This window comes from Mirounga leonina, unplaced genomic scaffold (assembly GCF_011800145.1).
Source record: "Mirounga leonina isolate KUSES-001 unplaced genomic scaffold, KU_Mleo_1.0 Mir_125, whole genome shotgun sequence".
In the NCBI taxonomy this organism is placed as follows: domain Eukaryota; kingdom Metazoa; phylum Chordata; class Mammalia; order Carnivora; family Phocidae; genus Mirounga; species Mirounga leonina.
In genome coordinates this window covers 56,763,474-56,777,838 of record NW_023270305.1, presented here as the reverse complement: position 1 = coordinate 56,777,838, position 14,365 = coordinate 56,763,474, and the positions used below count along the sequence as shown (strand labels likewise).

General features: G+C 49.1%; 1 protein-coding gene and 1 long non-coding RNA gene across 8 annotated transcripts in view; one reads left to right on the top strand and one right to left on the bottom strand.

Moving 5' to 3' along the window:
• Window positions 1-4,056: 4,056 nt before the first annotated feature.
• Window positions 4,057-8,105, bottom strand: LOC118008102. Of its 2 annotated transcripts, none has more exons than XR_004678578.1 (3): window positions 7,125-8,105; window positions 5,300-5,392; window positions 4,057-4,682 (listed from the first exon to the last, which is right to left on the bottom strand). It is a non-coding gene; the product is annotated as an uncharacterized LOC118008102 (long non-coding RNA). The 2 variants fall into 2 exon arrangements; XR_004678577.1 differs by having other exon boundaries at window positions 4,057-5,392; window positions 7,125-7,274; window positions 7,659-8,105.
• Window positions 8,106-9,147: 1,042 nt separating this feature from the next.
• The window catches only part of CCDC85A (coiled-coil domain containing 85A), a 199,427-nt gene continuing 194,209 nt past the window's right edge, over window positions 9,148-14,365 (top strand). Inside the window, exon 1 of one of the 6 annotated variants that reach the window (XM_035001512.1) lies at window positions 9,148-10,232. In XM_035001512.1, coding sequence (XP_034857403.1) covers window positions 9,972-10,232 — 261 coding nt within the window. In that variant the 5' untranslated portion in view covers window positions 9,148-9,971. The remainder of the gene's footprint in view (window positions 10,233-14,365) is intronic. The other 5 variants (XM_035001508.1, XM_035001513.1, XM_035001509.1 and 2 more) reach the window with 5 other exon arrangements.

Below are 14,365 nucleotides of genomic sequence, written 5' to 3'. Positions count from 1 at the left end.
AAACACCTGCAAGTTATCCAGTCCCAGAGTTACCGAATATCTTTTGCATCAGGCATAATACAGCTCCTTCCTTCATCCCTCTCCCCGCTCAAAGCAGAAAGTAAACAAACCACAAATAATTGCAAAGGATAAGGGTTGTGAAGGAAGCAGGTGGTGAACTCACGATGAAGGAGTAGGTCCTTTAGATGACCTGATTAGGGATGGTCTCTGGGGCAGTGACATCAGGCTGTGGCTTGAAGGGTTAGGAATTATCCAGCATGATAGTGGTGCTCAGGCAGAGAGCATCCCATGCAGACATTCCCCTGGGAAAGAGCATGCTTTATGAACATCTGCAGATGCTACCAGACAAATGAAAGAAATCTTTACAACTCGCCTGCAAATTATTCTGCAATTAGGACTCTTTGTAGGTTGCAAAGGCATAAAGACTCCATTTCTGTCAACTTCAGAGCCTGTTCTCATTCTTCGCTTGCTCTACCGCTAACACCAAAAACCTGGGTCTCCCTGAACATACCAGTGAAAACCCTACACCACTCCTTGAAGGTTGTATGGACGGTTGAGGGCCTGAGAGCCACCTGCAGAGTCCTCAAACTCCTCCTGTCTCTTCTGGTGAAGGTGATCATTAGGATGATACTCCGCATTCATTAACTGTGAGTCTGGCCTGAGTCTCAGCTGTAAAATGGGATAAGAACGTCTGTCCCAGAGTAGATTCCTTAAGATGGTGTGCCTCATCCATGATAGCTCCTGTCCAGTCACAATGTGATTATGGCACCCTGGAAGGTTCCATACCTTCAGTGTTCCGTCTGTCATTTATCATTTTTAGTGAATGGGGGCATGATAAGCCAGCATCTCAGGTGATACTGTTGCTGCCAGGGTTGGGCTATTTGAGAAACTGCCTAAGAGGGACATCCTAATCAAACCTCCACACCCTCAGGGCAGCTGATTTCTGTGCTAGGAGAAAAGCTCTCTTATTGAGCAAATGTGTGAAGAGGCATTTTCACTTGTGAGACTCTTAACTATGTCTATTTCAGGCAGCTTAGCAAAAGGACTGGAAATTTCCAGATCGCATAGGGGTGGGTCTGCGTGGAGACAGGCAGGGGTAGGCCAGTTCCTGTGGAAGGTCAGACCTGTCAGGCAGTCCTGCTTTTAGCGCTTTCTTCCTTTTCTCTACTCCCGGGGTCACGGCTTCTCAAAGACACTTCAAGGGGCCGGGCAGGCAGGCGTTCCAATGGACATCGGGGATGTTTGTGATCTGTTGCTTTCCCATATACAGACCTCTTCGGGAGGCAGCCTTTCTCGCTTTTCCTGAATGCGCACCAGATTCTGGGCATCCCCGAGGCTGAGCTTCTGGTGCTTTACTGTGCTCCTACAACAAGCGCTTTACTTGCTAAGTGTGGTAGAGGGCTCATCAATGAATAAGACAGGTCCCTGCCCTCCGAAGGAAAAAAAAAATCAATAGGTATCCAACCAGCAATAAAAGAAGAAAGACTGTGATAACTTCAATCATACAGATAAAAAGGAAGTGCCTTCTTATTAAATGGCCTACATTAGTTTCCTATTGTGACCACAAGTTTAGGAGCTTAAAACAACAGAAATTAATTCTCTCACAGGAGGCCAGAAATCTGCAATGAGTCCTTCGGGGCTAAAATCAAGGTAGCAGGAGGGTCGCGCTTCCTCTGGAGGCTCTCAGGAGAATCCATTCCTGGACTCTGTTTCTAGGGCTGCCAGCATTCCTTTACTTTACTCATCACTCCAGTCTTTGCCTCTGTGGTTACATCACCTGCTGTTCCATTTGTGAAATCTCCCTTGTCTCCCTCCTATGAGGATACATGTGATTGCATTTATCCACTAGGATAAGCAAGGATGATTGCTCTCTCTCAAGATCTTTAACATAATCACATCGGCAAAGTCCCTTAGTGCCATTAAAGGGTAACACTCACAGATTCTAGGGATTACTAGATGGATAGGTGGGGCAGGGTCATTGTTCAGCCCACCACAGGTGCCACTCTTATTCTTCCACTCCCTCCCCCAACCAGATGGTCTACGGCGGTGATGTCCAATATGGTAGCCATTTACTGGTGATCACAATATTGGCAGTCACAGATGGCTCTTGAGCACTTGAAACATGGCTTGTTTGGATTGAAATATGCTGTACATGTAAGACACACACTAGATTTTGAAGTCTTTTTTATTTTTTTAAGATTTTATTTATTTATTTGACAGAGAGAGATAGCGAGAGCAGGAACACAAGCAGGGGGAGTGGGAGAGGGAGAAGCAGGCTTCCTGCTGAGCAGGGAGCCTGATGCAGGGCTCGATCCCAGGACCCTGGGACCATGACCTGAGCTGAAGGCAGACGCTTAATGACTGAGCCACCCAGATGCCCTGATTTTGAAGTCTTACTACAAAAAAATGCAAAATATTTCATTAACAATTTTTATGTTGATTACATGTTGAAATGACATGTCGGATATATGTTAGATGAAATATATTATTAAAACTAGTATCGCCTCTTTCTTTTTACTTTTTAAGTGCAACTACTAGAAACTTTAAAATTTTATCTGTGGCTTGCACTTGTGGTTTGTGCTCTATGTCTACTGGACAGCGCTCTACACCATCTACAAGAGTAATTCTCAGACTGCTGCACAGCAGAATCTCGTGGGGAGTTTTTGAAAACCCCCAATAGGCAAGCTGCGCCCCAGACTTATTAAATCAGAAATCTCTAGGGAGAGGCCCAGGCATCCGTATGCATTAAACTCCCCAGGCGATTCTAATATGTGGCCAAGGTTGAGAATCTGTGGGGTAGAGACCTGGAAGAGGGTTAATAGTGGACACTGCATTACCGGCCCAGGGACTATCCAATGGGTCTGCCCATTTTCTTTACAAACAACAGAAAGTTTGGGCTCCTGAAGTATCCTCTGCTTTCAGTTTTCCTCCCTGAGATGCATGCCTCACCTCACCCACAGAAAGCAGATGGGGGCAGAGGTGGGGAGGGAACAGAGCAGTTGTTTTCATGACTCAGAAGACACCTGGGGTCTCAACACTCTGAGGGGCAGGCTGGCGGGACCTCGCTGCCTTGGGTGTTTCTGGCAGTTAGATGAACCCTTCCTCGGCAGTTTCTGCTATAGGACCTGGCAGAACAAAATACAGTAAAGGCCAGCCAGCTTCTAAATGTTTGGTTTGTGGGGTCGGATCAAGGCAAAGCACCTTCACAGAGGCTCCCAGGGACAGCAGGTTTGGGAGACATCCATCAGTAATACCCACCACCACCAGAGGCTCCTGTTACTGCTGGGATTGCCAGCTACGTCCCATTTCCACACAACTATCGTGTTCTCTGGATCTGGACTCAGAATTAGGTAATGAAGCAAAAATCCAGTGCACTTCACTGAGCTTTAAAGTATGGCCTGGAAAATTGGTTCTTAGTGGAGCAAGATGGGGTGTTTCAATAGCTTGCCTGTTGCCTGACACAAGGTAGACAGGAGATAAACCTCAGCCTTGTGCATGCCGTACCTTTACTTATGTCCAGCAGCACCAGTGGGTGAGCCTGTCACCTGAGTGCAGTTCACAGTGATTTGAGGCTAATGCTAAAATAACATATGATCCTACATTTAGACAGTTTAGAAAAATTTTCTGAACTGCATAGCACTCATGTGGCTTCCAAAATAGCATACACTAAAAAGTCATTAATATTTTCCAAAGGAAGAGGTTTTCTATGTGTGTTGCAGGTGATGAGGCTTTCCAAACGAGGGGGATAAAAAAAAAAATGAAACAAAGGCCTTGAGCAAGCTTGTTCTCTCCTTCCTTCCCTCTTTTATTCAATGCTGACTCTAGGTTAGCAAGTGGGCCTTGGCTTCACAGAGTTTAGGAGCTACTAGAGGGAGAAGACCTCAAAGTAAATGAGAGAAAACATTATAGGGTCTATGACTGGAGACAAGACGTCCCTTCCCCTTTTGCCCCTTCCTTCCATTTTCTGCCGTATACATACACACATACACATGCACACATATGTTTGTATGTGTGTATATGCACGTGTGTATGTATATATGCGTACATGCGTATGTATATGTGTATCAGGAAACTTACAGAGGTAAAAAAGAAGAAATTAAGAGGGAGAAATTTGAAAGTAAAAAAATGATAATGGCCATGTTAGTCAACAAGTCATATTCCTTAAGTCTTATTTAAATTGCCACAAATTTAGATCAGATCCCAGCAGCCAGTGCAAAAAGAAATGTACACCAGTTGCATAATTCACAGTGTCTGTAAGATTGAAACTAACGAGCCCCCAGGACCATGTGGATGAGGGTGTAGTGTTGTAATAAGGCATCTGGGACACACTCAGCAATGTCCTTGACATCATTTCTGATTGCATCGAGGAGTTTCACAGGGCATGACAGAAATGCACAGGGTTTGGAGAAAGTGAAAAAGAGATAATATTAAATTCTAGCTAGAGCTAAACTATTCTGCTGGGGTTGGGATGGGTTAATATGAGCTTCCACCTGTAATTTCCTGTAGTTCACTATTCCGGTTTAGGTGCTGGGCTAGAGGTATGCTGAAGGTTATGGTAGTGGAGAGGGATACTCACTTCTGCCTTCACTGGAGAAGTATGGGCTGATGCCAGGGATCTGGAGGAGACGAGGCTGGTAGAAGGATCCAGTGGGATTCGTCCAGGGGATAAAGGCAGGGAAGGTCTTCTACGCATGAGAGAATAGCATCGGGAGACACAGAGGTATGGAGAGTTGCTAATGGGGATCTCTGGGCAGTTTGGCACTGATAAAGTATGAGATGAGGCCAGGTGTGATGGGAGTGGAGGCAAGGGCCAGACCGCACCCGTCTTATGCGCTCTGCTAAGGAATGTGGCTTTGTTCCGTGGACAGGAACTGAGTTGCCACTGAAGGGATTTAGGCAGGGGAGCTGTACCTGCTAACTATTGCATCCATGCTGCCTGATGTATCTGGCCAAAACTCAGGGGCTTAAATAGCGGTCACATACTCTCGCACACAGATGTGAGAGTTTGCGAGGGGAAGGAGGCCCTACTTCAGGGTGAGGGTCTGTAGGATGCCTGTGGTGGCACTGGGTGGAGACCAAAGGAACAGCAGCTGCCCTTGGGCAGCTCTTCTGTCGGTGACATGTGGAAGTACAGGACGGTGAGGGGACAAACAGAAGGGATCCACCTCAGGTACACCCACATTCCATTAGCAACACCAGCCCACAGCCAAGCACAATATCCCTGGGGAGGGAAGATATACTCTGCCCCCTCCGTGGGAGCTACTGCAAAGTCACATGCAGAGGGTGGTCTGAATTATACCGGCAGGCTGTGAAGAACTCTGAGCAAGGATTCAGTCTCCATTAGAGGTGAAGCAGCTGGACTTGACTTTGTAGTTGGTTCACTGGGGCAGCTCTGTGGAAAACAGATTCAGGAGAGGTGATGCAGGTGTCAGAGGGACCAGTGAGGAAGGTCAGCTGAGACCTAGTGAGAGCCTGGTCTGGGCAATAGTGAGCGGTGGATGGAACAGAGGTGGTTCAAAACAACAGATGAGAGAAAACCATCAGGGCTCAAGGACTTAGGGTGGTTTATGGCTGGTTTTTAGATACCTCCATATACTGTATGCAGAATCTGCTGCCAGGGTTGCGTACCAAACTGTTAGCTGTCCATCACATATCTATCTTATTTCTTATTAAAACAACTCTGATTTTACTTGTGGCATTAATGTGCTTATCTTTTTTTTTTTTTTTCAAGTAGGCTCCACATCCAGTGTGGAGCCCAACAGGGGCCTGAACTCATGACCCTGAGATCAAGACCTGAACTGAGATCAAGAGTCAGATGCTTGGAGCGCCTGGGTGGCTCAGGTGGTTGAGCATCTGGCTCTTGATTTCGGCTCAGGTTATGATCTGAGGGTTGTGGAATCAAGCCCTGCATCACGCTCTGCGCTCAGCGGTGAGTCTGCTTAAGATTCTCTCTCTCCCTCCCTTTCTGCCCTTCCCTCTGCTTGTACACTTTCTCTCTCTCAATAAAATATACAAAAAAAAAGAGTCAGATGCTTAACTGATTGAGCCACCCGCGCACCCCTAATGTGCTTAGCTTTAAAAATTTCCTAGCTTCCCTTGTAGGTGGGAGGTGATTACATGGCAAGCCCTGGCTATTAGGATGTAAATGAGATTCACTGGGTCATATTACTAGGAACACATTTTAAAGGGGCACATGTCCTTTTGCCATTTGCTCCTATCCTTGTCCTGCCCCAGATGGAGATGGATGGCTAGCACTCCAGCAGCCATCTTGTTGCCAGGAGGCAATCATGTTAAGGATGGCTGATTAGAAAGAAGGAGTCCAAGTTTTTTTTTTTTTTTTAAGATTTTATTTATTTATTTATTTGAGAGAGAAAGAGAGTGTGAGTGGGGGGAGGGGACCAGGGAAAGGAAGAGGGAGAGGGAGAGAATCTTAAGCAGACTTCACACTGAGCACAGAGTCCAACGCAGGGCTTGATTTCACGACCTGATCATGACCTGAGCCAAAACCAAAAGTCGGTTGCTTAACTGACTGAGTCACCCAGGCGCCCCAGGAGTCTAAGTTTTTGATGATATCATAAAGACATCATACTAACCCTCAACTGAATGTCGGTTATGTGCAAGAAAATAAATGCCTTCTTTAAGTGATTGTGTTTTGAGTTGTCTGTTTTTAGCAGTTCCCGATACACACATGACCTTAGCAACATGAAGCAACATCATTCATTCAATAATTATCCTGAATCAATGACCAAAATTAGAAACATCAAAACTTCATCAAGGTGATCTAGCCCAGTAGTAAGTAGCTGCTAGTGTATATAAGTTTGTGGAACATTTTTCTTTGGTTTCTTTCTTCCTTGACTTCTCAACTCACGTCTTATTCCTCCTCTCAGCCATCTATCTGCCTTTTAATAGCTGCTTAGGTGTTAAACGTCTGGGAGTGTTAGCAGCAAAGGGCGCTGGCCTTTGGATTTTGGAACAGGACTCTTAAAGAACAAACCTGGTGGAAGGAAAAACCAGCCAGATGCCGTGGTTCCTATTTCCAGAGAGTGGGCTGGGCAGATGTACTACTAGTCATAACAAAGTAGCATTTCTGTAGGTAACTTGACAAAGCACTTCATGTCCATTACCTTATTAGCTGTCTGAGGCCCAATAAGGTGAGATGATTTGTTCAAGGAGACAAATTAACAACGGACAGGGACAGGACTCATATTTTTCTAACTTGTATTTTCTCTTCCTGTGTCAAAAGAGGTCTCAGGAACTGTGTTGAGGAGAGCCTTCTGCGGACGTGAGAGTAGAGGAGGTGTCAAAGACAAATCTCACTTGTAGTTAAACCCAAGGGGAGAGAGACTGAATTCAACTCCTCTGACATAAGAGGCAGGAGGGTGTTTTTTTGTTGTTGTTGGTTTTTGTTTTTTAAGTAGGCTCCATGCCCAGCCAGGAGCCCAACGTGGGGCTTGAACCCCAAGACCCTGAGATCAAGAGCCAGATGCTTAACGGACTAAGCCACCCAGGGCCCTAAGAGGCAGTAGGGTTTTTAAGCCCCCAAGGTGGGCTACTGGGAAAGTACTGGAGAACACTGGGAATGGGAAGGGGTGGGGGGAGTTGGGTGATTAGACCATTTATGTTTGCTAATTGACACTTAGTGAAGTTAGACTCCTCACCTTTCAGAGAGATGGAGAGATTGGGGGGCTATCTTCTGTGATAATTACATTTCCAAGGGATGGCTCCCAGGTCCTAAAGCTGGACATTCCTGGGTGGTGAGAAGCTGGGAGGTGATTTACAACTCAAGGCAGCAGAGAAAGAAATTCACAAGTCCAAGTTTTCTAAAGGAAGTGCTCTAAGAAAAGAGAGGCCAGGGACCTACAGTCAGGAAGAAACCTGTCTAAAGTTTAGAGTCTAGCTGAGGGGAACTTTAAGGCCATCTAGGTCAGAGGGCTGCATCCCCTTTCCTTGCTCTCCAGGAAGCTAAGTCTCAGAAGTCCCCATCTGATTGTTTGTTAAAAGGTGGTAGCCTTATTAAGGGATGCACAGTGACCTGCTGGTGGAGGGACTCTGATTCAGAGCCTCATCCTACCAGGTGATTATTCCCTTTGCACCCTGGCTTTCAGAAGCCCGGGGGGGGGGGGGCGCTAAGTTCCTGCACTTTTCTGGCCCAGTCTCCATCCTGGAGAGGAGTATTCATTGAAATGACATGCCCAGGACAAGTGCATCTACTTCTTCAAGCAAGAAACATGCTTTCAGCTCAGGTTTGATCCCATGCAACGGGAGGGTAGAACAGGGGAGGTGGGAATGGGAATTCTGTAGCCCAAAGATAGGACCCAGGGACAGGGAATACCCACTTCCAGAAATTACCATCTCAAAAAGCCAACCCCATAAGAACTGACTGCCTGCGGCAGGAAGAAAATGGAAATCTCCGCGGCAGGCAGGCAGTTCCGGCTGCTTAAGGGTCTGTCCTTTGCTCAGAGGGGAGGTGACTGTGCTGACCTTAAAAATCCAGGCCTGGGGAACCTGGAGGTGAAGGTATTTTATTTTCCCCTTAAGGCTTTGATGTTTTTCAAATAAAACTTTAAAAGATCCAATACTGTCCCCTGAAGCTTCTTCACAAAGTAGTGGATTTTTAGAAAAGCCAAAGGCCTGGGGGGTGGGTGGTCCCTAAAGAGTAGTGCCCCGAAGCAAAGCCTTTCTTTCCTCTTTTCAGAGCACTGGGATTTTCCTAAAGCTTCCTTTCCCACCCCACCTACACGCCCCCACACACTTTTTTTTTGGCCATCGACCTTGTCTTCCATTCTCCAAAGTAGAAACCGACAGTTATCCCCCAGGTCCTCCTTTCTTTCTTTCTTTCTTTCTATCTATCTATCTATCTATCTATCTATCTATCTATCTATCTATCTATCTATCTATCTATCTATCTATCTATCATCATCATCTTCTCTGACCTCCAATCCCTGCAAGTACCAAGTGTCTCTCATTTTGGTCGCCCGTTGTTTCCCCCGCAAGGTGACAAGCCTGGCGTGCAGGGGGCGGAGGAGGGAGCTCCTTCCGCCACATGGTGGCGCGCGCGAGCCTGCGAGAGCCCGGGCCGCACAGCTTCTCACGCTTCTCCCGCTTCTCCCGCATCCCGCCCCACCCGCGCCCGGGCGCTGGAGGAGCCGCGCCCCCGGCCTTCCCCGGCGGGATAGCGGGGAGCGCGCCTCGGGAGGCCGGGAGGCGATCTAGCGGCAGTTGCGTCCGGTCCGCGCGGGAGGTGCGGCCGGCTGCGGACGGCCCCGGCTGCAGGCTCCACCTCCTGCCGGTCCAGCCTTTACCCCTCCACCCTCCACCCCTCCTCGGCTCGGCTCGGCTCGGCTCTGCAAATCGCAGGCTTCCCCAAGCAGCTTAGCAGCGGCGGCGGGCGCAGCGAAGGCGGCGGGAGGAGCGCAGCCGGCGGGCCGCGCCGAGCCCTCGGGCAGCAGCGGCGGCGTCGCTCGAGCAACCCCGGAGGCGCCGCGAAGCCCGGCGCGCCCTAGCTCGCTAGGAGCGCAGTGAGGCCGGGGCTGCAGCTGGGCGAGGGGGAGGAAAGTGCGCGCGTGTGTGCGAGAGTGTGGGGGGCGACGGTCTCGAATCCGAGCGGAGGAGAGGGCAGGGGAACCGGGGCGCGGCCCCCGGGCGCCCCCGCCGCTCCCCGAGGTTTTCCCGCGGCGGCGCCCGCTCCCCGGCGCCCCTCACCATGGACGTGCGCCGAGTTGGGACGCGCCTCGGCAGCAGCGCGCGGGTAACTGCCCGGCCCTGGGGGTGCGCGGGCGCGCGCGCGGGGATGGCGAGGTAGGATGGCCGCCCAGCGCGACCCCTGCCGCCCCAACCCAGCGGCCGCCGGGCGGTGCAGCTGACTCGCCGGAGCGCACAGGGGTGTGGGCGGAGGCGGCCCCGCCGCGCCCGCGCCTTCGGGAGTCGCTTTGCCTCTTCCACCCACTCGCACCTGCCACCGCGCGGATACCATGTCGAAGGCGGCCGGAGGTACGGCGGCGGCGGCGGAAAGTTGTCCCTCAGCCTCTGCCGGCCCGCCCGCCGCCGCCGCCGCGGAGGACCTGTCCAAAGTGTCGGACGAGGAGCTGCTGCAGTGGAGCAAGGAGGAGCTGATCCGCAGCCTGCGGCGCGCCGAGGCCGAGAAGGTGAGCGCGATGCTGGACCACAGCAACCTCATCCGCGAGGTGAACCGCCGCCTGCAGCTGCACCTCGGCGAGATCCGCGGGCTCAAGGTGAGCGCGGGGTCGGGCGGGGAGCGGGGCGCTCCGGGGAGGTGGGGCCGGGCAAACTTTCCCTCCCTCCGGCAACAGGTGATCCTCCCCTTTCTCCCGGTCAGCACCCCCTGCTCCCCATCCCCAGCCCTTTGGAAACTTTTCCGAACTTTGGAAGTGATTGGTCTCCTCTTCCCTGTCTGGGGCGAGCCAGTGTGGAGCTCTCACTCGGGATCTTCTGTGGCCGCAGGAGAGGGCGCCGAGGATGCTGAAAAGTAGGGAGGGAGGTGATGGGCATGCAGAACCTTTATTTTCCTAGGAAGCCTGGAAAATCGGTGGTTTGGGGAGCCGGGTCACAGGCAGGGGAAAGGGTCATTGAGGGAGCGAGTCCAGAGGATCTTCATCCTTGGGGATCGTGGATACGGGTGCTGTGGAGCCACGACTTCTCCGGCGGATGAGGAAAGGGCACCAATGCTGGGGAGAAGGGTTGGCGGGGTGCCCAGGGAGAAGTCGCGGGCGCCACCTTCGCAGCTGGTGTATGTCACCCGGTGCAGAGGAGCTTAAGCTCTGCCTTCACATTTTCTACCTGCTCCTGTGCTTTCCTTCTCTCCAGTTTAGATGGCGTCATCTGGGGTTCCTTGACCCCCTTTCCCCTTCACCCCCAATTTGATTATAATTTCATCTAGCATTGAGGCGCTGGAGGGGATTTGAAAGGCACCACCCCAAGTGTCAGCCAATGATGCTTTGCTTTATGAAGCAGTCTTCTCTCTTTGCTATTAGAAAAAAGAAAAAAAAATTAAAAAGAAAGAAAAGAAGAAAGCCAAACCCCCATCAACTTCTTTTCTCCTTGGAGAGCTCTGAGTGTGACAGCCGAGTGCCTGCTGGCGGGGCTGTAGGAGACGGGCCGGGATCCGCCCTGCCAGCGCGCACAGCACCGCAAACTTCCTCTCCTCGCTGCTTGTGCTGGTGCCTGCTGGTATTCCTTCCTCTCATTGTTCTGCTTTTGTTTATAGGAAGCCAGACACACACACGAAAACACTGCAGGGACCTCAGGGAGCAAATTCCTGCAGGCACATGCTGTTCTTGTCCCCTTCCACTCCCACCCCACTTCTCAGGCTGTAGACACTTTCTTAATTGCCTCAGCCTCCAGCTCTGGGATTCTGGGGCAAAGAGATGCTCACCTGGGTGCTGGGTCCAGTGCAGGTGGAGATGGCCTTCCCCGGGGCCCCAACTCACTTGTCATCTACTTCCTAGAGTGGGGGCAGTTAGAAAGATCCCAGTCAAAAAAATCCCAAGGCTTCCACTCTCCTTTGGTTTAATTCATTACTAGTGGAGTATTTATTAAGTACCAGACTCTTGGGGAATTAGAGACAGGCTAGTGTAGTGAGAAGATCATCTCAGAGGTGGGTTCGCATCTAGAATTCTCATTCGCTAAGGAGGGTGAGCTTGGGTAATTAATTTATCAGAACCTCATTTTACTCATCAATAAAATGCAAATGATAATAACCATCTCCTAGGGGGTTGCAACAAGATATTAGGATCATGTAGGAGAAGCTTTAATGCTGGACTTGATTACAAAACAATGGTAGATATTGTCATCAGGAGAAGGCGTGTAAATGTATAGGCATGCACCTCCAGGATTGGGTTTCTTAGGCAAAGCTTAGGGTTCATAACCCTCCAATTTAATCTTCTTCCATGGTTTGAACTATAATGTAACTTGGAAGAGTTTTTAATTAAGTAATTAATCAATTTCCTAAGGATTTTAATAGTATGGAGCATCGACATAATAATTCAGAAATATTTGAAGGTTCTCTTGGGTTGTGTGGATTGTGTGTCTGTGTGTGTGTGTGTGTTGAGGAGAGCTATGTGTGAGTGGTGGGGGAGCCTGGTCTTCTTTCTAGTAGCTTCATTTAGAGAAATACCTATTAGGTCAGCTAAGGGCAGTTTCACCCCAAGTAGGAGAATCTCCTGGGGGTCTAGATTCATGACCTGGCTTAAAAAGACTTTCCTGTCCACCTCCTTATCAAGTTCAGAAAGGTGGGGCTGTATACTTTCTGACGCAGCCTCTACTCCTCCTTTTTGTCATCCCTGGCCAGTTACAGCATCGTAGCCTCCAAGGCCTCTGGCCCACCCCTGAGGGGTTGTGGCGAAGCCCCGCTGAGCGGCCAGTCTTCCCCCTCCTGTCCATCATCTTAGCCAGAACATCCCTGGACGCCCTCGTGATCCATTAATGTGGTTGACTGAGTAAATGATATGTGCACTTACTTAGTTTGCCTTAACTAGAGGAGGATTTGGGGTTTTGTTTTCGGCTCTGATGGTTTGGGACTCCCAGTTGAGGACTGTACATTTAGGGTAATGAAGGCCACAACGCTTCTCTTGGTTTATGTTCCTTTCTGTGATCTGCTTTTGAAATGGCAAGAAATCTTTTCAAGGCTACGAGGTGATACTGCAGCTATAGAGATGGGGGATGGGAGTGCTAGGTCTTTCTGTGGAGGCGTCTGTGCCTGGGTCCCAGCACAGGCTGACTTGTCTGTGTTTAAACATTTCAGAGGTGGAGCAGTGCGGGACAGTGGAGAGAGAAAGGATGTGGAGTCTGACAATTTGGGCAGCGTGGGCAAGCTGGTAACCTCTCTGAGCCTCAGTGTTCTCATCTGCTAAATGGGGCTGCTAATTCTGTAAGAGGTTTGATGAAGATGAAATGATCCATAGATGGGGTTAAATAGCTTTCTCAATGTCACACAGATATACATTGTTTAAAATAGGCTGGCTTTCTTTTCTTTCAGCTCGTTGACCTTCTCTGGCTAGAATGTGGGATCCTGCAAGGGTGCAGAAAGGGGATTCTGGTTCTGCTGTTATAAGGAGTTGGATTCTGAGAACCATGTCTGTGCACTGCTGAGCATATACCAATGCTCAGGTTGCTCTGACCTGGGATTTCAGGGGACAAGGGGCAGATTTGGGGGAACAGGGTCTGTAGATTTGTTATGCATCGCATTAATGTTCCTCTCTGTTCCCCAACACACCAATCCCCCTCCCTGCAGTGAAGAAAAATTACAAATTAGAACAATTCTTTAACCACAGATAGAGTACTTGAGAATCTTATGTATGAAAATTTGAGTGGTATGCTATGAGGTGGATTGAATCTTTTAAAAGTCCACTTTAGACAGATGGATAACATCTGGTGGCCAGTGGCAATGTTAAAAGGACAGTTTGTGTTTTGAAAAAGAAAGCTCAAATCTTAATGTAGCAGATTGGAAGAAGCTGCTTTATAAAGTGATTATCCAATCGGTTGCTTAGCTGTTCCACAGACGGGAAAGGAAATCGCTCAGAATTGTATCCCCAAGAATATTATTTACTCTTGGAAGAAGGCGTGGTGATAAAGAAAGCTAAGTAGGCTGTTACCCCTTCTACCCCAACTGGAATTCTGGGCAGTATATTGTTCACTCCATTCGGAAAGGCATTAACCCCACGAAGCCCCGGGGTAGTACTGCTCCTATTTATTTCCCAGTTCTGGAGAAATCAGGAATAGCTGTGGGATAGTCAAAAGGAAGTGTTTTCAGACGGAAGTTCATTTAGATGGAGAAGAATATGACTTGAACTTTCTATGAAATGCCAGGATTAAACTAAATGTAGAATAATTTTTGAAGCTTAGAAAGATTAAATTTTTTTAGTATTATTTTCTCAGAGTCCCCACAGCTTCTGATTTCCCTTAAAGCATCAATGTCAACAGACTCCAACCTTGCAGGGGTTTACTGAGACAATAATACGAAATCCTTCCTCAGTAGCTAGAGCTGTATCCTGTTTTGGCCACGGGCCTAGGGCTTTAAAGCACTGGTCAGTCCATAAACACGTATTACGTACCGTAGGCAAGGCGCCATGCTGGGCGTGTCAGCTTGTCAGCTGTGCAAAGGATGACTCTAGACTTGAGTCTGCCCCCAGAAGCTAAGATACCTACACTAGAAAAGAAAAAAAAAAAAAAATGATGCCCGATGAGTGCTCCAGCTAGTGTATCTCAGAGGCATTAAGCGGTGAGTGGGAAACTTACTTCATTCATTCATTTGTGGTTGTCGCCGCCAGAGGCCAGAAGCTGTTCTAGCGCTAGGCGAGACTTCTCAGAGGCATCTCTCCTCTTAGGTAAGTTCATATAGGGAAGAGGA